Below are 23,941 nucleotides of genomic sequence, written 5' to 3' on the forward strand. Positions count from 1 at the left end.
GCCTCTCACTCTGCCTCTCACTCTGCCTCACTCTGCCTCTCTCTCTGCCTCTCTCTCTGCCTCTCACTCTGCCTCTCTCTCTGCCTCTCTCTCTGCCTCTCACTCTGCCTCTCTCTCTGCCTCTCTCTCTGCCTCTCTCTCTGCCTCTCACTCTGCCTCACTCTGCCTCTCACTCTGCCTTCCACACTACATCTCACTCTTCCTCTATCTTTTCCTTTCACTGCCTCTCCAGCTGCGTCTCACGCTGCCTCACATGCTGTCTCTCACTCTGCCTCACTCTGCATCTCACTCTGCCTCACTCTGCATCTCATGCAGCCTCTCACTCTGACTCTCACTCTGTCTTCAACACTGCCTCTCACTCCCCACCTCGCACTACCTCTCACACTACCTCCCACTCTCCATCTCACACTGCCTCACACGCTGCCGCTCACTCTGCCTCCCACACTACCTCTCTCCAGCTCAGGCAGGAGGAGGAAGCCTTCCTCTTCTTGGTCATTAGTGGTGTCCTTGTTCAGCACTGTCCCTTCGGGCCCCTCTGGCCGCTCTGGGCCCCCACTCACACTCTGTGTGGAGTTGAAACCGGGAGTTTTGTCTCCCTGGCCGGCTCACCAGAAGGCTGAGGAAGCCTTTTTGTCGAGTGTGCGCGGGTGTGTGTGTGTGTGTGTGTGCGCGGGTGTGTGTGTGTGTGTGTGTGCGGGTGTGTGTGGGGGTGTGTGACGGCCTGTCTGTCTGTGTGAGCGGGGGTTGTATCTCGTGATGAGGTAAAGTGGAGCAATAAGAGCCGCACACTGTATCTGCCCTACTCTTTGTTGATGCTCTGCCTGCACTTTGACCTCAGCCTGTTATAGAGGGAGGGAGGGAGATAGAGGGGAGGGAGGGAGGGAGGGAGTGGGAGGGAGGGATGAAGAGGGAAGGAGAGAGGGAAGGAGGGAGAGAGAGAGGGAGGGAGGGAAGGAGGCAGGGTGGGAGGGAGAGAGAGGGGAGGGATGGAGAGAGGGAAGGAGGGAGGGTGGGAGGGAGAGAGAGGGGAGGGATGGAGAGAGGGAAGGAGGGAGGGTGGGATGGAGAGAATAGAGGGAGGGAGAGAGAGAGAGAGAGAGGGATGGAGGGAGGAAGAGAGGGATGGAGAGAGGGAAGGAGGGAGGGAGGGAGGTATGGAGAGAGAGAGATAGGGAGCAAGCAAGCAAGCGAGAGGGGAGAATTGGAGAGAGAGGGGGGGGGGGGGGGGGGGGGAGGGAAAGAGGGAGGAAGGGAGAGAAGCCTGGTCCAATTTGAAATAGATAACTTCCCCAGACCTTCACAGCCTCATGAAAGACCTTGAAGAGCCATCTGCTTTCCATTGGGTAGGGCCTTTATGTACCGTAGGCTATTCACGATGCCACTTAAAGACATCTTTTCTTAAAAATGGAGATGTGAAGTGGCTAAGAGGACCTAAGTGAGCCCCCTGCTATGGAGCCTTCGTGATGAACCGCATTGAAGAGCAATCGCTTTACAGGATTCTCCTTAATTGTTTTTTAGAAGAATAAAGTTTATTCAAAGAGTTGGTGCAGCTTTACAATGCATGTATTAATGGACAATTGCCATGAAGATGAGTGAGCCAACAAACTGTGTTACTCATCGTTACTCGTCTTCCTCCCTGCTTCCATCATTCCCAGCTTATTTACTTCTTTCCTTCCTGTTTCCTTCCTGTTGTGTAGGCTGCAATACGTTCACAATTTTAAGCAAAAAGATGCAAGTTTGCCACTGTCGCTAAAAAAAACAAAACACCACGGACTGCAGATTCAGTGAACACCGTGATGTAGGCTAGCACTCTTGAACGTAACATCGGGGAGTTCAGCCGTGCTGCAGAGACCTGCAGTATACCGCCCCCCGGTGGTAGGAGCAGGTCACTGCGGCCCCATAGCCCGAAGGCAGGCGCTGGTTCTAGATACACACGGAGGTATTTCCCCCCGGAGGGATGGAGAGCTTCTCACAGAGAGCAATAACAGGACGTTAGTCCTGAAATGAGGCGACGCCATAAAGGACTCTATTAATTAGGGATTACATTAATTAGTTTGGGGCTTTTTTGTTTACTCGCTTTGGCATTTCTGCCTGTTGCAGGATGGAACTGTTAGACTCCAAGCAGGATATTTGCTCTAATGCTGGTATCATTTTTTTGTTTTTATTGTAGGTCTACCCTTTAGTCAGCAGCCACACACATGTGCCTGCACAAATACAGATCATATACTATTGTAAAATGTACGCACTCGTGGTATGTTGTACGTCCTTGCACTTAAAAATAGCACTTAGCATTGTGTAGCGTCTTGTCCTAGTTATCTTTGTTGAATACGGGGAATGGGTTAACCTAGCGATTGTTGGTGCTTGGCACTTGGTTCTATGAACATCCTTACTGTACAGTGTCCCTTTCTTCTGACAAATGTACTTATTGTAAGTATCTTTGGATAAAAGCCTCTGCTAAATACCCTAAATATAAAATGAAAAATGTCAAACAAATGGAAATAAATCAAAAGTAAAAATCGATCCTAACCCGACTGCATTACAAAGTGCCCCAAAACGTGTTTGTGTTCTGAGTGAACGAGCAAAACAGAGGAAAACAAGGACGCAGCGTTGACTCTGCCACTGTGCTCAGCCTCGGTTGTACTCCTCAATACTAACGGGTTCTTCCCTGCTGCCGGCCTCCTCGTGGGGTTGTGAGGGCTGGAGCAGCAGATGTGTCCAGCTGTTCCAGCCCCAGCCCCCGTGCAGCGAGACGCAGACGCCCAGCCATCGTTATCCTCCCGGTCTTCATACCATCCACGCCATGCCTGGAAACCTCCCGCTAAACAGGACGCGGCCGCAGTAGTAGGATATGAGATAATTGTGTGTACACACAGCGGTCGTCGACCAATCAGAGAGATCTGTCCGTCTCCCCCCACACACACACACACACACACTCGTTCCTCTGTTTGTAACTATGCAGTCAGTGCTTTCAACTAGCCTGACACACACACACATGTGCACGTGAACACACATACACGCGTTCCCACAAACACACACATGCACACACATGTGCACGCACACAAAGACGTGCACGCAGACACACAGAGCTGTGCACGCACACGCACGTCCACGAAAACACACGCATGTGCACACACACAGTCATCTGCACTCACACACACAGGCACGCACGGAGCCCTAAAGATTTAGCACATTGATCTTTCGCCACTGCCCACCAACGGTCGACCAGAGAGTGTGCATGCTGCATTCATCTGTGTGAGCAGCATCACAAATGAGAGAGAGAGAGAGAGGGAGGGAGAGAGGGAGAGAGGGAGGGAGAGGGAGAGGGGGAGAGAGAGAGACCAGGGTCGATTAACAGCAGCTAGGAGCAGGGAATTGGGGAGAGCAAGGTGTGTGTGTAAAGAACGCTGGATAAGAGAGAGAGAGAGAGGGGTTGGTTGGAGAATGAGGCAGTTGGTGTGTTCAGCAGAGGGGTGTGTGTAAGGGAGAGAGAGAAAGGGCGCGAGAGAGAGAGAGCGAGAGAGAGCGTCAGCGAAAGAGAGAGAGAGCCAGAGAGAGAGAGAGAGAGAGAGAGAGAGAGAGAGAGAGAGCGCGAGCGAGCAGCACTGCAGTGAGGAGAAGTGGAGAGGAGACTGCAGTCTGAGCTGATGGGAGAGAGCCCTGCCTATGTTCCCACAGCACTGACCAACCCCACCGCTGGTATTCCTACTGCATGGGCCACCTGACCGGGGGCTATTTCTTTCTGCTGGTGAGTCCTCCCGCATGCGTTATCCTTACCGCCTGTACGCCCGGAGGAGAGGGGAGGGGATGGGGAGGGGAGGGAGTGAGGGAGTGAGGGAGGGGGGTCCGCGATGGTCGAAGTGAGACGGCCCAGGTGGACGTCCGCGGCGTGTCAAAAATGGAGATCTCTGCGTTGAGGAGCCACAGGTTGGTCCGCTTCGTGTCAGGTTTCGCCGCGGTTACCCCCCGGGGTGAGCAGGGGGGCCGGGCTTGACTCCGGGGACCCCGGGGTACGAGCCGGCCGGACGTGGCTGACCGCAGGGGGTTCTCCGAGGGAGATGGGAGGCGCCGGAGCGCGGGGGACACAGCTGTGGCCCGTGGGTCCGTGATGAGGAGACCGAGACCGGCATGGACGCGTCCCTTCTCTGGGATGGGATTTCATTCACATGTTACAGTGGCAAGTTTTTGGGGAACAGAGAGGGAGGAAGAGAGGGAGGCAAAGAGAGAGAGAGACAGAGAGAGAGAGAGGTAGAGAGACAGGCAAAGAGAGGGACAGAGAGAGACAGAGAGAGGTAGAGAGGGAGGCAAAGAGAGAGGGAGGCAGAGAGGTAGTGACTCAAGAGAGGCAGAGAGAAAGAGAGAGAGGCATAGAGAGACACAGAGAGAGAGAAAGAGAGTGAGAGGCATAGAGAGACACAGAGAGAGAGGCAGAGAGCGAGAGGCAGAGAGAGAGGCAGAGCTGGAGGCAAAGAGAGGCAGAGCGAGCAGCAGTCAGAGAGAGGCAGAGAGAGAGGAAGAAAGAGAAGATGAATGAGGAGGGAGGGGGAAAAGTGCCTCAGGGTATACCAGCCATTGATTTTTTTTAGGGCTGAAACTTTTAATAATGGTATGATGAACGTGAGTCACTGGGGGAGACCGGCCCCCTGGTCCAGGGGAATGCGTCTGGACGTGTCACAGAACCACTGACACGCGCTGACGTTAGCCGGACCCAGGCCGCGTGGCCGTTTGATTGGTCGGCTCTGTGCTGGTGATAAGCAGGATTGAGACGACCCTGGGTTCGCAGGCTGAAACTATGCAGATTGCTTAGCAACAATTCAGCAAAGCCACGGTGTGTGTGTGTGTGTGTGTGTGTGTGTGTGTTTGTGAGCGCCTAGCCCGTGCCTTTTTAATCAGTTTTGTGTCTCTGAATAGAATCGTCAGGTGTTAGACAGTATGGACTGGAAGAATACTAATGAATATATGTAAAGCAGCGACTCTGGCCAGTGATTGGTTGTGTTTGGTTCTACGAGAACCGAGCAATGTGTTTGTCATCCGCAGAACATTATAGGATCCATGTTAAGGAACTCCTGCTGGAGGGCGTGTACCAATAAGAACGGATTAACATCATGCTGTGATTGGTCCGGCTCCACAAACGATTGTGGCAGCTGGAGATGGACGGGTTTCCCCGCAGGCATCCCCCCCTCCCCCCCCCCCCCCCCTCCAACCCCTCCTCTCTGTCATCATACTTGCCTAAATGACGTATCCCATCACCCTGCAGACACATCTGTTTCCATGTACCTGATGCTCATTTTATCGGGGATGGCGTATTGAGGCATTCCATCACACCGTTGAGTGTGAAGGGGGGGGATCATCAGGCACATGCAGTGCTGAGGGTCTGCCACCCGCCTTCTGTCTTTGCTGCTGGGCTCGGCCTCAGCAGCCGCGTTCTTTGTGTCATTGTTTCCCGTGGAATAGGTGCATGCGCTAAGCGGTCTGCCAGCCAAAGTGACGCCTGTCGTTTGTTTCCCTTCGGGATGAGGAGACAGACGTCTGGACGGCTCTGTGCGTCCACCAAGAGAGATACACGCTCGACACAACTACCAACACAGGCCGTCGCTTCTCCAAGGCCTTCTACTGTTGGAGGTTCAGCTGTGTGTGTGTGTGTGTCCTTTCTGCAGAACACTTTCCTTTATGTGTTTAGTCCAGCCATCCCCTCCACCCATTCTCCTCACTCTCCCGGCAAAGTCCTTCAGCAAATACTTCAATTTGTTTTAATTACTTAATACTCGCATTCTAAAAAAAAAAAAAGCGAGTGAGCATTGTGAGAACTTCCAGCGATAACAGGAGCAATCTGCCGAGGAGAGGAGAAAAAAGATTCTCAGTCGTCCGAGGGAAAATCATTACATTCACTGTGTGTCTTCTGCGATCGATCCCGCGGCGCGGGGAGAAATTGGTTCAATAAAACCATTTGTGCAAATACAAGTTTGCTCTGGTACCCCTCCGATTGCTCCCTGGCTGGGGGAGGTGGAGGAGGTGGCAGCGGGGAGGAGAGCAGGTCCACTTTGTGGCGGCTGCGTTCCACTGGATTGCATCGCTGCAGCGCTAGCCTGCAGCGTAGCCAGGGTAAACTCATTGCTTTGACTGAGCAGCCAGAGGGGTGTCAAAAGGACGCTAGCTGATAGCATCGGAGGCATCGTGTCTGTAAGGCCGCCCCTTAATGCTATCGCCCGACGTCCTCCCACGTTGTTACCTCGCAAACCGGCGCTTGTTTTGAATTGCTTGTTACGGAAATCTCGAGGAAATCCATCAGCCGTCCATCAAACATGGATTTGTGTACTGGGTTCACCCTGCCAGGTTAGAGCTGACAGGTAGAAGAGGGTAGGAATGGCACCATGGATTATTTTAGACGCGTTTTAAGCCAGAGTTGGCAGTTTATTCTTGAGGCATTTTTATTCATCTCTGATGACATTCTTTTAACATCCTGACAGCATCCGATATATCAAAAGCTCTGACTGAAAAAGAAAAAGAAACTGCTTCTTGTGGTGGCAGTTGCAGGCCTGTAATAAGCACTTCCGAATTAAATGATTGGCAGGTCTGCCTGTCAGTCTACCTGGGCCAACTCTGCACTCACTGCGTATATGACCTCATTCTCCCACAAGGCTGGGCAGACCTGTTGCTATATCTAGAGAGCTTGACGTGTATTTTGGGGGAGTGGCTTGTTTCGTGGATGGCCTGGACGATAGCGGTGGGATTTTAATGGGGTGGTCGCTTAAAAAATTTAGCTAACTCTGGCTGGTTTCTTCAAACTGCCTACGCTAGCTTAAAGTGTTTCAGACGTTTTAATTGTGAGGCCTTTTAATAATTGATTGGGGTTCTGTATTCTCAGCTGATCCTAGCTCCACTTTACATATAATATAGCGTAGAATATAGAATAGAAGAGGATAGCGTTATCAAAGAATTTAAAAATGTATGGGTATACTGTAACTCTATTTTCTTTCAACACTGAGGATAAATGCGGAGATGTCTACCTGGGGATTGTGCTGCGTATATAATCAGGCCTGTTTGGATCTGACAGCTGCTGTCAGGGGGATGGCATCCTGCATTGTGTTAATGCAAAACAAAGATCCATGAAGGAGTGTAACAAGACCGCCGGCCACAAATATAATAATAAGCTTGTGCTGGTGCATTGTGGGATGCGGAGCCCCGATGATGGAACAGGGGGCCTTAATGGAGCTAGCTGATGTATCGGCCTTCCTGATTGGTGCTCCAGCTCTCTGTCTGACTGTCTGTCTATACCTATCAATCTTGTCCACTATCCATTTAGCCATCTATTTATCCATCCGCCGCCCTATCTATCCATCTACTGTCCTATCTATTTATCTCCAACTATCTGTATTATATATCTATCTATCTTTATATATCTTTCTATCTTTGTACATCTATCGATCTTTCTATCTTTCTATATCTATCGATATATCTATCTTTATATATCGATATATCTACATATCAATCTGTCTCCCTCTCCCGTTCTCTCTCTCTCTCTCTCCCTCTTTCTCCCACTCTCGCTCTCTCTTTCTCTCCAAGCCAACGTGTTTATCCGTCATTCTATCTATCCATACTTCTAACGTGGACGCGGTGTGTGTGTGTGTGCGTGCGTGGTCATTTGTAGGCTGGTCGTATGTCTACTACCACCCTTCCCTTTGGACCGCTCACTCACTCCTTACCCGACATCAGAAGATCACTTACCTCTCACAACAGAATATCATCTAATTACTCCATTGCAGAACCATATCATCTATTATAGCCTGAATTTGAATGCAAGAAATAAATTAAATGCCGTCAGTATCTGTATACCATCATACCGACGTCTCCTGAAATTCGAGAAAGGACACAGATTGAAATATCTGGAAAGCTTACACTATGATGCCTGCTACGACCAAGACATTTAGTCAAATAAAATGATCCTCCTCAGTCTTACTCCTTTACCCTGTTAACGACACAATGTCAGCTAAATTAGCAAACTACATTCCAGCTACTGTAGTCAAATAAAGGCCTGAACAACCCTTTATTTTATTAAGCTAAATGACAAAAGTACCCTGTACTGTTGTAAGCTAAATAAAGAACTCTACGTCAGCTACTGTAGTAAGCTAAATGACCAAGCTATACGTCAGCTACTGTAGTAAGCTAAATGACCAAGCTATACGTCAGCTACTGCGGTGAGCCAAATGGGATGAGGGAGAGGGCGCATCTTGCCCATGGATGACCACAGGTAGACTGTAGTCATTGGAACTCAGACACAGAAACGTCCTGGGAGACAAACACTATGTAACCTCTTGAGTACCCGTAATCTACTGGCCTAACCCTACGGCTACCGGACCACCCTACCTAGACTACCCTAAGTAGGTTATCGGAATACCCTACGAAGACTCCTAGACTACCCTACCTCGACTGCCCTACATAGGCTTCTCGACTACCCTACGTAGGATCACTGAATGGGACACATTCAATGATCAAACAGAAAAGCTATTGAATATATTGAATATATGTAACAAGCTGTCCTCAAAGAACCCCTTCTGCCTCAGGGGGAAATAAAGAGAGTTATTATTAACCGTGGTTTCAGTGTTTCAGTGTGTGTGTGACCGCTCTGTCTCTGTGCTCTCTGTGTCTACAGGGAGGCCCCTGCTAGTCTCTGACCATGAAGTTCAACCTGTTCAAGGCCAAGGCCGAAGCCATGGCGGCGGCCGACCCCACCGGCGCCACCACCTTGGCGCCGACGGCCACGCCCGCCCTGGCCTCCACGGCGGCTGACCTGTCGGGCTCCAACAACACGGAGATCAGCAAGAACGACATGTTCGAGGAGATCAAGAGCAAGTTCCTCAACGAGATCGACAAGATCCCGCGTGAGTTCCTCTCGCAGTGCTCTAGATCTTTGCGTCGGGTTATAAGACGCAGATTGTCTCTCCTTGATGTCATGGAGACATTCATTCATTGAAGGGGTGATGTCACAAGTGGGAGTGTCCACCTAGATGAATGATGGATAGATGAGCAACGTTTGCTACAGTCTACTGGGTAGGCTTGTACACTGATCTATCCAGTGTACATCGAGGTGGACACTGCCACTTTTGACGTCACTAAACACAGGAAAAAGGCAGATTTTCAAAACAGTTTGTAATGGCTTATCACACTCACACCTGGTGGCATAAAATCAGCCCTTTCAGTAAAGATCATAGAAACTAGAATATATTGAGGTAGACGATGAAAAACAGCTGTCACAAACTCCAGTTCTGCATCCTTCTGAAAAATGTTGTCCATGATCCAACTGTTTCTGTCGTATTCTCACACACGACTTAAGAATGACTCTCTTAAACCAGTCCAAGAAAACAGCTGAGCGTGGCTGCTCCCCTGGATGCTAAAGATAAGATGAGAGAAGATAAAGCAGGATAGGATCGACTTTATCCCTCCCAGAAAGGTCAAGGGTTTACCACAAGCGAGGAAGTTCAGCTATTTCCACGCATTAGGATGGTATAGGTTATTGCTAGATGCCAGTTCAACAATGCACTCAAACTAATGGCGTGCCGATTCGAAATGAAATCCTACACTGCTATTTGTATTTGCCTCGTTTCACTTTATGTTTGAAATGAGTTCTGTGCCATGAGCGATGGCTAGAGAGTGTGAGAGAGAGAGAGAGAGAGCGGGTGAGGGAGGGATGGGGAGAGAGGGCGAGAGAGATTGTGAAAGAGATAGAGGGCAAGAGAGAGAGGGAGAGAGCGAGAGTTTGACACAGAGATAGCGAGAGAGTGAGATAGAGGGATGGAGAGAGAAGAAAGATTACGATGGCACTTGGGCAGAACATTGCAAATGAATAGCGGTATTTGTTGCTGCATTGTTGAAGTGTCTGAAGTGATCCAGAAACATACAATAACTTTCTAATCACAAACACACTGGTTTTTTTTGCAACTTCAGACTAAGTGAACAAATTATGAGAGACCTATTTACCCCACAGCATACAAACAAATCATTTAGTGAAATGATGAACAGAAGCATGCACAGAATAAAGACTGCAGATGGTGAAATATTAGCAAATGATGCATGATTAAATGTTGCCACTCGTGATACAAATAGTTAATCTCCAATACTGACCAACAAACGTTTTCTTTTTGATCCGATTTTCATAAAATAACTAATAATGATAGCAAATGTATTCATAATATCATGGTCAATTAATACGTAATTAATACCTTTAAATAATACAATTATATTTATATATTTAATTTATTAATAATAATAAATTATTATTAATAAATTATATTAATAATCATTTAGAAGGGCTCAGACAACGCTCTCCCAGGTATTGAACGCATCATTCCACCTGGTGACATTAAGTAAAAAATACGACTTTGACCTCATATTTCACATGCACGACATCCCACAAACCCGCATGGTACATCTGTTTTTAACCTTTTATCTTGGTCTTTTGTGTGTGTGTGCGTTTGCATGTGTGTGTGTCTTTCTGTATGTGTGTGTGTGTGTGTTTGTTCATGTGTGTGCGCGTGCATGTGTGCGTATATGTGCGTGTGTGGCATGCGCATGTGTGTGAGTATGTATGTGCATGTGCGTGTGTGCATGCGTGTGTTTGTGTGTGTGTGTGTGTGTGTGTGCGTGCATGCGTGCGTGTGTGTGCGCGCTCGTCTGCGCCTCTGTGCGTGTCGTGACCCACAACAGTTCCTCCATGGGCGCTGATCGCCATCGCGGTGGTGGCCGGCCTGCTCATCCTCACCTGCTGCTTCTGCATCATCAAGAAGTGCTGCTGCAAGAAGAAGAAGAACAAGAAGGGCAAGAAGGGCAAGGACGGCTTCAACATGAAGAACATGCAGGGTGGTGAGGTACGACGCCTCAGCGTTCGGCCCAAGGAGTCTCACTAGCGCTCCACCTAGTGCTAGAGCGTCCCCACTAGCTCTCCCACCTAGTGCTAGAGCTCTCCCCACTAGCGCTAGAGCTCTCCCCACTAGCTCTCCCACCTAGCGCTAGAGCTCTCCCCACTAGCGCTAGAGCTCTCCCCACTAGCGCTCCCTACTAGCGCTAGAGCGCTCCCCATTAGCTCTCCCCCTAGCGCTAGAGCTCTCCCCACTAGCGCTAGAGCGCTCCCCACTAGCTCTCCCACTAGCGCTAGAGCGCTCCCCACTAGCTCTCCCCCTAGCGCTAGAGCTCTCTCCACTAGCGCTAGAGCTCTCTCTCCACTAGCGCTAGAGCTCTCTCCACTAGCGCTAGCGCTCTCCCCACTAGCGTTAGAACACACCCCACCAGTGCTCCCCAATACAAATCGTAACCGTGTGCTTCCAATGTCTTCTTTCGATTTTCTGTTCGCTTTTGTACTTTTTTGCCGTTACGCTAAAGTGAGATTTCACGGCAATTGTTTGAAGGTAACGTTGGCGGTGCTTTTGTTGTGGTTGTTATTGTTGTTGTTGTCGGTATTGCTATGATGTTTGTTGGCTAACTCCGTTTGATTTCTTAGCAGCGGCTCTAACCGCAGACTTTGGAGGAAACAAGGAGAGCTTTCTTCCCCTCAATTTACTCTCGATGTTGTTGTTCCGTTGTGGTTTCCTAAAATGTGTGACGCACTCCATTGTCTTGGCCGATGAAAAATGACACACTCTAATCCGGCAGGACGAAAACCAGCAAGTCTCTCACACAACAATGCTTCGACTTTAGGGAAATTGGCTGCTCCTTTAGGAAATGACCTTTCATTTCAACACAGTAGTTTAGTATCATCGGGTCGTGCGGGTTTAGAAAGTCAAATGATTCATTCGGCATTAAAATGAACTGACATAAATATGCAGATTCCGCTGTGCACCAATGACAGTTAGTTAATTAAAACAATCAATTTACTGTGTCCACTCCACATTATGAATAATTGTCCTTGGCTGGAAGTGAGCGATGGTGATTCCCCGGCAGCCTAAACGAGTGTGTCATTCCTCATCACGCCCGCGGGATTGGTGTCCTTCTTCAGTAGCGTGTTTGGCCCTGGTGTCTTGTGAGTTGAACCCTTCTTCCTCTGTGCTCTCCCTCCTTTTTCTCTTCTTCTTCTCCTCTCGATATGTGTTTGTCTTGTGTGTTGCCCCGTGTTTCTTGACTGTGACGGACACTAACCTACGGTAGGTGGACAGCACAGCGTGTCGCTCTCTGCCCCCTACTGGTGGGGGGTAGGAGGGGGTTTCATGGAATGTCCTAGCTTCCTTGTATTGCCACATTTCTATAATTTTTACTCTCCTCGCCCAAACGTTGTTATGAGTGATGAATATACTTGACGGAAAGCTACGATGAGCTCCATAAACCCTGCAGAAGGGAGTCTAACCCTCTAACACATTGTATGTGCCTCACTCCAATATGAACCGTATTGGGCTCCGAGTTGATATGCAAGACATGACTTAACACAATTAATATGTGCATGCGATCAAGGGCATGGTTGTTGAGGAGACATGGCAACGTTGACGATTAAAAAAAATGCATGAACAACACAAACAAATACCCTACACCTTTTTTAAAACCCTTTTAGGAATGCACCCCAAAACCCCACATTTGACTCGAAGACGAGGCGTAGGAGAATTTTGTAAATCCTGGATCGCCTGAAAGGAGCCATTACGCAGGCCTCTCCACACTCCAAGGAGATAGCATAACCTTGGCAACGGGGCTATTATCCAGCAACAATCACTTAACTCTCACCTTGACATCACATGTCGTTAAAACAAGAAACCCTTCCATGGAGGAATGGAGTGTTGGACAGAGCGGTGTTTGAGTCTTATGTTGTAAATCCCCAGGACAACCGAGGTACACTGAGGCCCTTATTTTGAATAAATAGCTCTAAATAATTAAGTTGTTATCTGGCTTGAATGCTGACAGCCGCACATGCAGGCGAACGGACTGGCTTCAAAACACCACTGTGTTAGCGAGAAGTACGTTTGCATTTACTTGTAGGGCATTTAGGAGACGCCTTACACAGTGCATTTATCAGAAGAGTGAGAAACAATATATTGCTGTCGGTAGAGTAAAGATGTTCATAGAACCAAGTGCCAAGAATTAAGAATCGCTGGGTTAACCCATTCCCCGTATGCAACAAAGATAGCTAGGATAAGATGCTACACAACGCTAAGCATTACATTTAAGTGAAGGGAGGTTCAACATACAATAAGTGCGTACATTAAGTGCCAGCCAGTATCCCCCTTAGCCTGCTTACTGTTTCTTATATTATGCGATCTTTTTACTATTAACAATGGCTGTCAGAAGTCCCTCTGAGATTCTTCATCTACCTAAATCAATCTCGGTGCAAATCCCGACAAACCATCCAGAACATCAAATTAGCATTTTAATGAAACACTCTCACTATTTACCAACGGCTCGGTGAATGAGAATACAAACACGATTTACAAATTAGATACGCCCAGAATAAAATAGCCTGACCAATAGTCATTTTTAAACGGTCCTTAAATCCTCAACACGCTTGTTTAAACACACGAAAACAACCGATGTCAGTTCTAACTTTCATCTCAGTATTTACAAAATGCTCAGTGATTAACAAGGTTAAAGGTCAAACCTCAGGAAATGGCATGCTCTCGCCTCCACGTGGTCTGCCTGACTGGCAATGTCCTCTGCACAAAGCATGTTCTAGGTCCTGGCCTGTACATGTTGAACCCTAGGTCCTGCCCTGTACATGTTGAACTCTGGCCACTTCCCGGGGGAGTCAAAAAGCCTCCAATAGCCCAGAGCGATGCACACAATTGGTGAAAACAAACCAAACCCTAAAATCGGAATCCTCATCCCAATGCCACCAATCAGGATTTGTAACCCATAATTAATGCAACCTGAATAGGAAGGTTTCACATGGTGTCACTCACATTCACGGCCACCATCTTGGTGCTTCTTCCCCATTATCGTAAGAATAACAACAACAACCACAACTGGATGTTCTGTTATTCTGGAACTTCTGGTCGAGACGTGCCAAGATGGCGGCCCTAAACTCCTAAGCTCATGATCGAAACCCTCCCATTAAGAACCAGTAAACCAAAGACAGGACGAGGAGTCACTCCTGGCCACCGTTGCTGCGGCGACCGTTCTCTGAGGAGGTGGGCTGTCAGGGATTGGTGGTCCACCTCCTGAAGCTCTGTGGGTCTGTGGCATGCTGTCCCTGGGCCTCTTAGTGTTCTCACCACTCACTCACCCCCCCCTTCTCAGCCTGAAGTCTAACCCCGAGCCCTGACCCTCTGCAGAAACACCAGGACGACGACGATGACGAGGGAGAGACCGGGCTGACGGAGGAAGAGAAGGAGGAGGAGGAGAAGGAAGAGGAGAAGCTGGGGAAGCTGCAGTACTCCATCGAGTACGACTTTGAAAACACAAAGGTCGGTGAAAAACAATCAGTTTTTATTATTCGTTTTTTAAATAGCAATGGCTGATTGGCATAATCTCCCAAGTTTAAGGTAATTTATAAAATGTGCTCTGGGAATTTGTGTGTGTGTGTGTGCGTGTGTGTGTGTGTGTGTGTGTGTGTGTGTGTGTGTGTGTGTGTGTGTGTGTGTGTGTGTGTGTGTGTGTGTGTGTGTGTGTGTGTGTGTGTGTGTGTGTGTGTGTGTGTGTGTGTGTGTGTGGGCGCAAACATACTTTCATAGAACATTTGTCTCTCTTAATATACTTGATTGGAAGGAAGGATTGTTTCACTCCATAAACCTTTAAGGAGAAATTAGTTAGATTGGAGGTTTTCAGATTCTGGAAGTGTTTTTTCCTCCCAAAGACAGAGCGGATAGGGGGGTAATTAAGGAGCCGGGCTTGAGTCCAGTGGTGCTGGCTAGATTGGACCCACGCCCTCGCAGCGTGAATAAATCACCCGATTCACGCAACCGCGGTCTGTTCTGACTCCGGCTATACCGCAGAGGAAGGCGGCGTTTTAATTTGACACAGATGATTTATGGAGCGGTAAATTGTGGAATCGTTTAGGAGGAAAAGCCCACGGAATCAAAGTTGTGCTTCACAACGGGTCGGTTTCATCTACGTGAGTAGTATGGCGGTTCGGCCCATTCATCACTCCGGGGAAAAACCGTCGGCTCAGACCGCAGTAGAACGAAGAGCAAGGGGGAATACAAAAACAATCCCACACAGACAAAAAGACTGGCGGACGGAGAGAGACAGACAGACAGAGGGACAGACAGATCGATATAGTGACAGAGAGATAGATACAATGAGCATTAGATAAGCACACTCGAGAAAGACAGACAGAGAGACGGACAGACAAATAGATTTTAGTGACAGACAGATAGATACAATGAGCAGGCACACTTAACAGACGGACAGGCAGGCAGACAGATATAAAGCGAGATAGATAAACACAGCCAGACAGATAGCCGGACAGCCAGACAGGCACACAGCAAGCAGGCAGGTAGCTAGTCTACCATACTGGAGTAAAACACTTCGATGTAGAGGTCTACCCAACTCAATCTAATGATGTTATGTTCTCTCCCTTCTCCCCTCCACCTCCTCCTCCTCCTCCTCCTCCTGCACCATAACTCCTCCTCCACCTCCTCCTCCTCCTCCTCCTCCTCCTGCACCATAACTCCTCCTCCACCTCCTCCTCCACCACCTCCACCAATACTCCTCCTCCATCCCCCTCCTCCTCCAACTCTACCTCCTCCTTTTCCACCTTCTCCTCCTCCTCTTCCCCCCCTTACTCCTGCCCCTCCCCCTCCTCCTCCTCCTCCATCACCTCCTCCTCTACCTCCACCTCCACCATTACTCCTCCTCCTTCATCCCCCTCCTCCTCAAACTCTTCCTCCTCCTCCTCCTCCACCTCCACCTCTTTCCCCCTTACTCCTCCCCCTCCCCCTCCTCCTCCAACTCCTTCTCCTCCTCCTCCTCCTCCTCCACCTCCTTCTCCTCCTCCTCCTCCTCCTCCCAGCTGACGGTGGGCATCCTCCAGGCGGCCGACCTGATCTCCATGGACTCCGGGGGCACGTCGGACCCCTACGTCAAGGTGTCGCTGCTTCCCGACAAGAAGAAGAAGTACGACACTAAGGTCCACAAGAAGACCCTGAACCCCGTCTTCAACGAGACCTTCGTCTTCAAGGTCCGCCTCCTCCCCAACCTGTCAATCACATCAAACTGGAGACACTGGGGTTGATTGGGTTCTGTTGATGGGGTTTAGTGGGTGGTGTTGGGGTTGAATGGGTAATGGTTGGGTGGTGATAGGGTTTAGTCGATTGTTGGGTTGATTGAATGGTGGTTATGGGGTTTGTGGGTGCTGGTGGGGTTGTTTGGGTGGTGGTGATGGGTTTTAGTGGGTCATGTTGGGGTTTGGTGGTGGTGGTCGTGGATATGGGTTTTAGTGGGTGCTGTTAGCGGTGGTTGTGTTGGCGGTGGGGTTGAGTCGGTGGTGGTGGTGGGGTTTAGTGGGTGGTGATGGGGCTAAGACGGTTGTGGGTGGTGGCGATGGGGTTATTGGGGTGGTTGTGAGTGGGTGGGATCAGTGGGTGGTGATGGCGGGGTCTTTCTGTTGATAGCTGTGGAGTTGGACGGGGGTGGGGGACGGCAATCAGAGGTATGTTTGAGGGGAGAACACACACGGCGAGCCCCAATCGATCGTGAATATTTGATCTGACAATACAAAAAAAAAAAGAAAAAAAAAAGAGACTGATGGGAAAGTGGCCTTCGCTCGGTTGCCAGGCAACAACTTCAACTCCCTTGCATTATGCAGGGCTTTTTCTTTTCTTTTTTTCCTCCCGGTTAACCACCACAAGGAGCTTCCTACTCCTTCTATATTTGTCTTAGCGTATGCCGATAGCCCCGGTCGGTTCCACTACGCAGCGCGCTCCCTGGCCTGTGTCCGCCACTGGAGCCTCTCCGGGCTCTAATGAGCCCCTTTGAGGACTGAGAGGCGGCTGGCTGCTACAGGCTGAGGCCCGTACCCAAGACCCCCCCCCCCCCCACGGCCGTCTGCCATTCCTGTACAAAGACTCGGATAGCGCAACCTGCGAGTGCGCTAATTAAGACGCGATAGCACTCGTTTTTCTGTTTCTATTTAATTTAAGAATTCTTCTTCGTGTTTTCCGTCTTGCAGCGTTATTAATGTTGTATTCTTTTGTTTAGTTCGTTACTATTGTGTTTAAGAGATGGGAAGTATAGGATAATGTGGTAGAGCGTAGCATAACCTAGCATAGTATAACATAGCATAGCATAACATAACATAGCATAACATAACATAGCATAACATAACATAGCGTAACTTAACCGAGCGTAACATAACATAGCATAGCATTGAATAACATAGCGTAACATAGCATAGTGTAATAAAAAAATAGAGCACCATAACATAGCACAATATAACAGCATAACATAGCATAACATAACAAAGCATTACATAGCATAACATAACATAGTATAGCATAGCATAACATAGCGTAACATAGCATAAAATAGCATAACATAGCATTACAAAGCATAGCATAACATAGCATAACATAGCATTGCATAAAATAGCATAATATGGTATAACATAACATCGCATTACAAAACATCTAACATCATAAAAAAGCATAGCGTAACATAGCATAGCGTATCATAACATAGAGTAACATAACAGCATAACATTACAAAACATGACAGAATATATCATAACATAACATAGCATAACATAACATAACATAGAATGACATTATATAGCATAGCATAGCATAGCACAGCATAGCACAGCATAGCATAGCATAGCATAGCTTAGCATAGCATAACGTTGCAGTGGGTAATCCCTGCTCGCATCTATCAGCATGGTTGCACGTTAGCGAGGACTCACACACCCTGTTCCAACCAGGTGCCCTACGAGGAGCTGGGAGGGAAGACGGTGTGCATGTCCGTGTTCGACTACGACCGCTTCTCCAAGCACGACATCATCGGAGAGGTGAAGATCCCCATGAAGACCATCGACCTGGGCCAGCCCATCGAGGAGTGGAAGGACCTGGAGAGCGTGGAGAAGGAGGAGGTACCCCAACGCTTACTACACGACCGTGCGATTTGTAACCCGATTTTACGAACCAATGCTCCCCGTACATGTTGCACTCAAGGCATTGCCCCGTGACACTCAAAGCCTCCCAATTGCCCCCAGCGATGCACACAATCTGTGAAAACAAACCACACCTTAAAAACACAATCGCCTTGTAGGTCGAATTTGCAAAACACTAATACTTTTAGTCGTTTTCAGTGAGTTATGATTTGAGTGATAAAACATGACGTTCCTCATGCCGTCACGATGTAGAGCCCATCTGCTCGTTTACTTTGGAGGTTTGGGCGTAAAGGATAACCTTGTAAAGAAATAAAACCTGACATCACTTCATAAATGACCAAAAGGCAAAGAAGACAGTTTTCCACAATGTGCTCTCAGTCCATGAACGATATCACAAAGCCTCTGAATTGCTTGCAAAAAGAACCGAAGCCTTGTTGGCAAATCGGTCAAAAGTTCAGGGTTGTACTGAAGCTTGAATCTGCATTATCTCCAATTACTCGCACCGCAGTGATGGCCCCAAGGAACATATTACTATTAAAACGATTTCTTTCTGGTGTCGAGCCAGCATTGGGCGGTCCATGGAGGTATTTGGGCTGTGAGCAAAAATGCGTAATTAATGCGGCTTATACTACGAAGCGGATTATTTGGAGGTTTTCTGAAAAAAACGGTACCAATCAGTCTCTAGAGAAGTCATCTGCATAACGATGCTCATCTCTGTCATCATGGTGGACCAGACCTTAGGAGAGGTCACGTTTGATAATCTTTACCCTGAAACACTTGAGAAGAAGGGCTTTGCTCATTAGTATCCGATGGTTGTGCTTCAATCTTGTTCCCTATCAGCCAGAGAAGCTTGGGGATATCTGCATCTCTCTGCGGTACGTTCCGACTGCCGGTAAACTCACCGTCTGCATTCTGGAGGCCAAGAACCTGAAGAAGATGGACGCCTGTGGACTGTCTGGTAGGACATATTTGTTTGTTTGTTTGATTCATATCCGTGCTGTTAGTATTTGTTTTAATTTCCTTCACCAGACTTTAGACTTGGAAGGTCAGTCTTCCTAGCGGTGGCTTCATACTGTTTGCTTTTTGGCTTTCTAGTTTTGGCTTTGATATTCTCACACACAAATGATGAAACTGATTTTCTTGTTCGTTATGGATGTACGTTGTGCGTTATTGCTGTGGTTGTAATCAAAATTCTGCAGAACCCTATGTGAAGATCCGGGTATTGTTGCTAATGTAGCATTGATGCTAATGTTGCTAACGTTGCCCGTTGCGATCCCTATGTGAAGATCCAGGTGTTGTTGCTAATGTAGCATTGCTGCTCATGATGCCCGGTGCAGATCCCTATGTGAGGATCCAGGTGTTGTCGCTAATGTAGCATTGTTACCAACGATGCTGTCGACGGCCGTTGCAGATCCCTACGTGAAGATCCAGCTGCTGCAGGGCGGCAAGCGTCTGAAGAAGAAGAAGACGACGGTGAAGAAGAACACGCTGAACCCGTACTACAACGAGTCCTTCAGCTTCGAGATCCCCATGGAGCAGATGCAGGTAGGGACCCTCACAAGGCTGCCTGCCTTGGGCCAATAGAAAACCTGCAGTAGTTCCTAAGGCCTTTTTCTCTGCTCCGTATGTGACCCAACGAGCTAAAGCACATGGGTCACACTGGTGAGCTGTGGTCTTCTGATCCAATCGCCAAAAGTGAGGAAGTCAGTAGTTAGTTTAACTAGTGGGTGAATGTTTAAATTAACTGGCTGGCACTTAATGTAAGCCATTATTGTAAATTGGACGTCCTGGTACTCGAAAATAGTACTTAGCATTGTGTGGCGTCTTATCCTAGCTAACTGTGTTGTACACGGGGAATGGGTTAACCTAGATATTGTTAGTGCTTGGCACTATGAACATCCTTACTGTATTGACAGTGATATCAATTGTTTCTCTTCTTCTGACAAATGTACTTATTATAAAACGCTTTGGATAAAAGCGTCTGCTAAATGCCCTGAATTTAAATGTCAGTGTAACTGCAATCCCCTCGATTTGCATAAACATCTTATTTTATCATGGCGCTTTGTTCATGCAGGGTGACACCGTTGTTAGATTGTTAGAATCTGTAAAACAACCGCTGGCATCAGTGAGACTAAAACGTTCCTGGTAACGTTTCCTTTTTCGTTTCCCGCACAGAAAATCCTGGTGGCGGTGACGGTGTTCGACTACGACAAGATCGGCAAGAACGACGCCATCGGCAAGATCTTCGTGGGCAGCAAGGCCACGGGGCTGGGGCTGAAGCACTGGTCTGACATGCTGGCCAACCCCCGCCGCCCCATCGCCCAGTGGCACCCTCTGCAGCAGGAGGAGGACATCGACGGCCAGCTGGCCTCCCTGGCCGCCAAGAAGTAACTAACTTCACCCCCACCCTTCTCAGCCCCTCATGTACTAACTGATGAAAGCCCCCCAACCCCCCGAAACCCAAACACCAGACTAAAACCTCGCATTGCATGCACCTCATGATCTACATGCGGCTAGCCGCCCCGGCTGCCCCAAGCTTGATCCGCAGAAACAAAAAGAGAGAGAGACGGTAGAGATTATCGGTAGAGATTATCGGTAGAGATTATCGGGAGAGATTATCGGTAGAGATTATCGGTAAAGATTATCGGTAGAGAGCATCGGTATCAATTAGGGTTACGTGAACAAACCTGGAACTCATTTGTTTTTTTTTCAGTTTTGTTTGTCGTTTCGTACCCAGCACCACATTTGCTTATACTATAACAAAAAATAACGAGTGGCAATGAATGTTTGGGTGATTGGTTTGTGAGCAATTGTCTTTGAATGTTGGTTGCGTTTGAGGGTTATTTTACCAGGCTTATTTTTTAAAGTGCTGGCACTCAGTGAAAAGGTTAGTGGAGAAGCGATCCAGCTGATAAAGTGTGGTTTAGTTAGATGCATTATGCATGCGTTGCTTATAGTCCCTCCTCGACCCTCTCCATAAAACCATGCGCAGTATTGTATCCCTGCTATTATGTGTGCTTTAACTTTGAATAAAAAGTACTCTCGTACAGGGCTTATCTCGCATAGAAATCAATTTAGGTTGTCAAATGCAAACGCAAGTTTGGATGGTGGTAACTGCAAAAAACAACTGCAAAAAATACTGAAATGTCTATTTGTTTTTAGTTTTTTATTAACTGTTGAGAAGATTGCCTTGGTTTTGTCGTTTGTGTCGTGGTCACGCCTGAGACGGAGCACGTGTGTGTCTCGCTCTTACTTTATTAGGATTCTATCACCAAATGTGATCCTGTGATACACAACTCACACCATGGCCACCTGCATGGAGATTCTGTGCCTGTGTGTGTGTGTGTGTGTTTGCCTGTGTGTGTGTGTGTGTTGGTGTGTGTTGTCAGAGACACACACACTCTGAAGGGAGGAGTATAGGGTGCCTTGCCCGGGTTGGACATTTTGACACTGTTTGCTACGTGGCGGTCGACTCGAGGACTTGAGGCTTTTCTACTCGGTAAGTTATCAGGAACGCTGTGAATGTGTGTGGAGTTTCCTTTGACCACTTTGGATGTAACAACTTACTTATCCATGGACAAAGCAAAGGGAAAGTGAGAAGGGTGTGCCAATGTTTCTCAAACAACTATGCCTCTGTTGAATGTTTACGGTCGAAAGTAATGCTGTTCAAATGCTTCTTTTTTTTTTGGGGCCTGTCGACCACTTATATTTGATCGTATGTGTATGTTATTCATATCAGTATTTTCAAAATGAATCGATGATGTATTGATTTTACCTAGAGGAGGTCGGGTTGCACCATTGCCCAGAGCTCCGCAATCACGACTGCGACCGTACCATGTGTTTGCTTATGTGCGTTGAGTTCCCCCAGCCACCGTGTGAAACCTTTTGTACAGTAAATGTAGGACCATTTGCCCGAGACAAATGGACAAAGCTAAACCCAGCATGTATCATGCATCACGAATACTCTTTTCTTTCCCTCTTTAGTCCCATACTGCGTGTATACCTATCTAAAAAACCAAAGTACTGCAGCGACACAGTGGTATTTTTGCTACCATTGCTTGTATGTCCCTGCTTTCTTCATCGCTGGGCGGAGAAGTCTCCTTGTACCCGGGAGGCGGGTTTAGAGGGAAAGGATCTCCCCTTGTTTCCTGGGAGGAGGGTTTATAGGACAGGATGTCCCCTTGTTCCTGGGAGGAGGGTTTATAAGACGGGATGTCCCCTCTATCCAAGGAGGAGGGTTCGAAGGAAAGAATCTCGCCTCATTTCCTTGGAAGAGGGTTTATAGGACCGGATGTCCCCTTCTTTCCGGGGGGAGGGTTTAGAGGACAGGATGTCCCCTCTATCCAAGGAGGAGAGTTTAGAGGAAAGGGTTTCCCAGACGACCGCAGAGCCGTCGCCTGAATTCCACGCTGTCTTCCCCGCTGTCGACATAATGCATTGCGCAGACTTGGTTGAGATCAACGCATGCGTCCGCCACAAGTGTTGTACATAGCAACGGCATGTTTTAAATAGTAAGCATTCGATTAAAAATTGTGTATGAGTGTGTGTGTGTTTACCTTCCATGTCATTTTGATAATAAAACTCAAGGAGAAAAAAAGAATGCACAGACTGCAAAGTGTATGTATTTTTGCATATTGATAAGTGTGTAGGAATGAATGCAACGTGGATGTCTGAATAAGCCGGATGCACTGACTTGTGAAATGCCCTCGGTCCATCTTGAATCTTTACTTTCACTTTCACTTTGCCGTGATGATATGAATGCATGTCCTCTGTTGACATTGTGTGTGTATGCGTTCCTTCCCCAGGTGGGTCAGGGTCTTGGGGGGATCTGACTGGGCTACAAGTCATGCTATTGCTGGTTAAAATCTGTTTGTGGTCGTCACTGACGATGACATCGATTACGAAAACAAAAAAAACAAAAATGTAGAATATTAACCGTAGTTTTCTATAAAAATGTACCGTAAGTGTTACCTTTGTATACTCCTGCCAAACGGGTGTCTATTGAGTCTGATGTGTTTGTGTATTCCTGTGTAGATGTGGTGGATCTCACTAGCATGGACTTGTAGCCTCTCTCCTCATTACAGTGATCGGTCATTGCTCATTTTGGTTTCCTAGGCCGTCTGTAGTTCTGGTTATGGCTTTTGGAACACACTGGAAAGAGGTGTACACATACATACAAACACATACACACACACAAGCACGCACCTGCACACACACGCAAATGCATACAAGCGCACACAGACAGACGCACACGTGCACATACATACATACTGGAACACACACATGCACACGCACACACATACACGTACACACACACATGTGCACATACACATGCTCATGAACACACATACACACACAGACACACAAACACACACACCATCTAAAGTTAATGTAAATGACATTCAGAGCCTGTCTGAACAGGGTGGAGTCTAATGAAGAGTTATCAAACCTTTCCTCAAATCGTATGTGTCAAAGTGTTTATTTTAATCACCAGGAGGAATATTTTAAATAATCCAATGCAATATGTATCATATACAATATGCTGCCGCCCGAGCATGCTTCTCCATAATAACAATCTTTGTGAATTTTCAATTTATTTTATCCATGATCAATACACTGAAAAGACTGAATAGCAAAAGACTGAATATACACATTCACAAATACCATCATTGTAACTATTTCAATTGAAGTTAGCTCTTTCTATTGCACTTGACTATGGATCCATGTGTACCTTCTGAACTTCCCTTTAACCTCATCTGAATATTGTTCTGGCCATCTCATACTGTACCTGATTCTCATTCCGGGTCATTCCACGCATTCTGTATCATACTGAGTGTCATCATTCACTCAACCAATAAGCTGCCAGCGTTCTGTTCCACCCCCCCCCCCCCCCACCCCCCCTGTTACTACGTGTATTTGCAATAGGACCAA

The 23,941-nt window shown here is 47.7% G+C and overlaps 1 protein-coding gene across 1 annotated transcript in view; it reads left to right on the forward strand.

Annotated features, from left to right (window-relative positions):
* The window catches only part of LOC130401638 (synaptotagmin-2), a 37,592-nt gene extending 14,788 nt beyond the window's left edge, over positions 1 to 22,804 (forward strand). Inside the window, exons 3-10 of the mRNA XM_056605542.1 lie at positions 8,648 to 8,876; positions 10,699 to 10,859; positions 14,238 to 14,369; positions 15,917 to 16,084; positions 17,822 to 17,989; positions 18,851 to 18,968; positions 19,422 to 19,555; positions 20,186 to 22,804. Of these exons, the coding sequence (XP_056461517.1) occupies positions 8,672 to 8,876; positions 10,699 to 10,859; positions 14,238 to 14,369; positions 15,917 to 16,084; positions 17,822 to 17,989; positions 18,851 to 18,968; positions 19,422 to 19,555; positions 20,186 to 20,401 (1,302 nt within the window). The 5' untranslated portion in view covers positions 8,648 to 8,671 and the 3' untranslated portion in view covers positions 20,402 to 22,804. The remainder of the gene's footprint in view (positions 1 to 8,647; positions 8,877 to 10,698; positions 10,860 to 14,237; positions 14,370 to 15,916; positions 16,085 to 17,821; positions 17,990 to 18,850; positions 18,969 to 19,421; positions 19,556 to 20,185) is intronic.
* Positions 22,805 to 23,941: the final 1,137 nt, after the last annotated feature.

Source organism: Gadus chalcogrammus, chromosome 13 (genome assembly GCF_026213295.1).
Source record: "Gadus chalcogrammus isolate NIFS_2021 chromosome 13, NIFS_Gcha_1.0, whole genome shotgun sequence".
NCBI lineage: Eukaryota > Metazoa > Chordata > Actinopteri > Gadiformes > Gadidae > Gadus > Gadus chalcogrammus.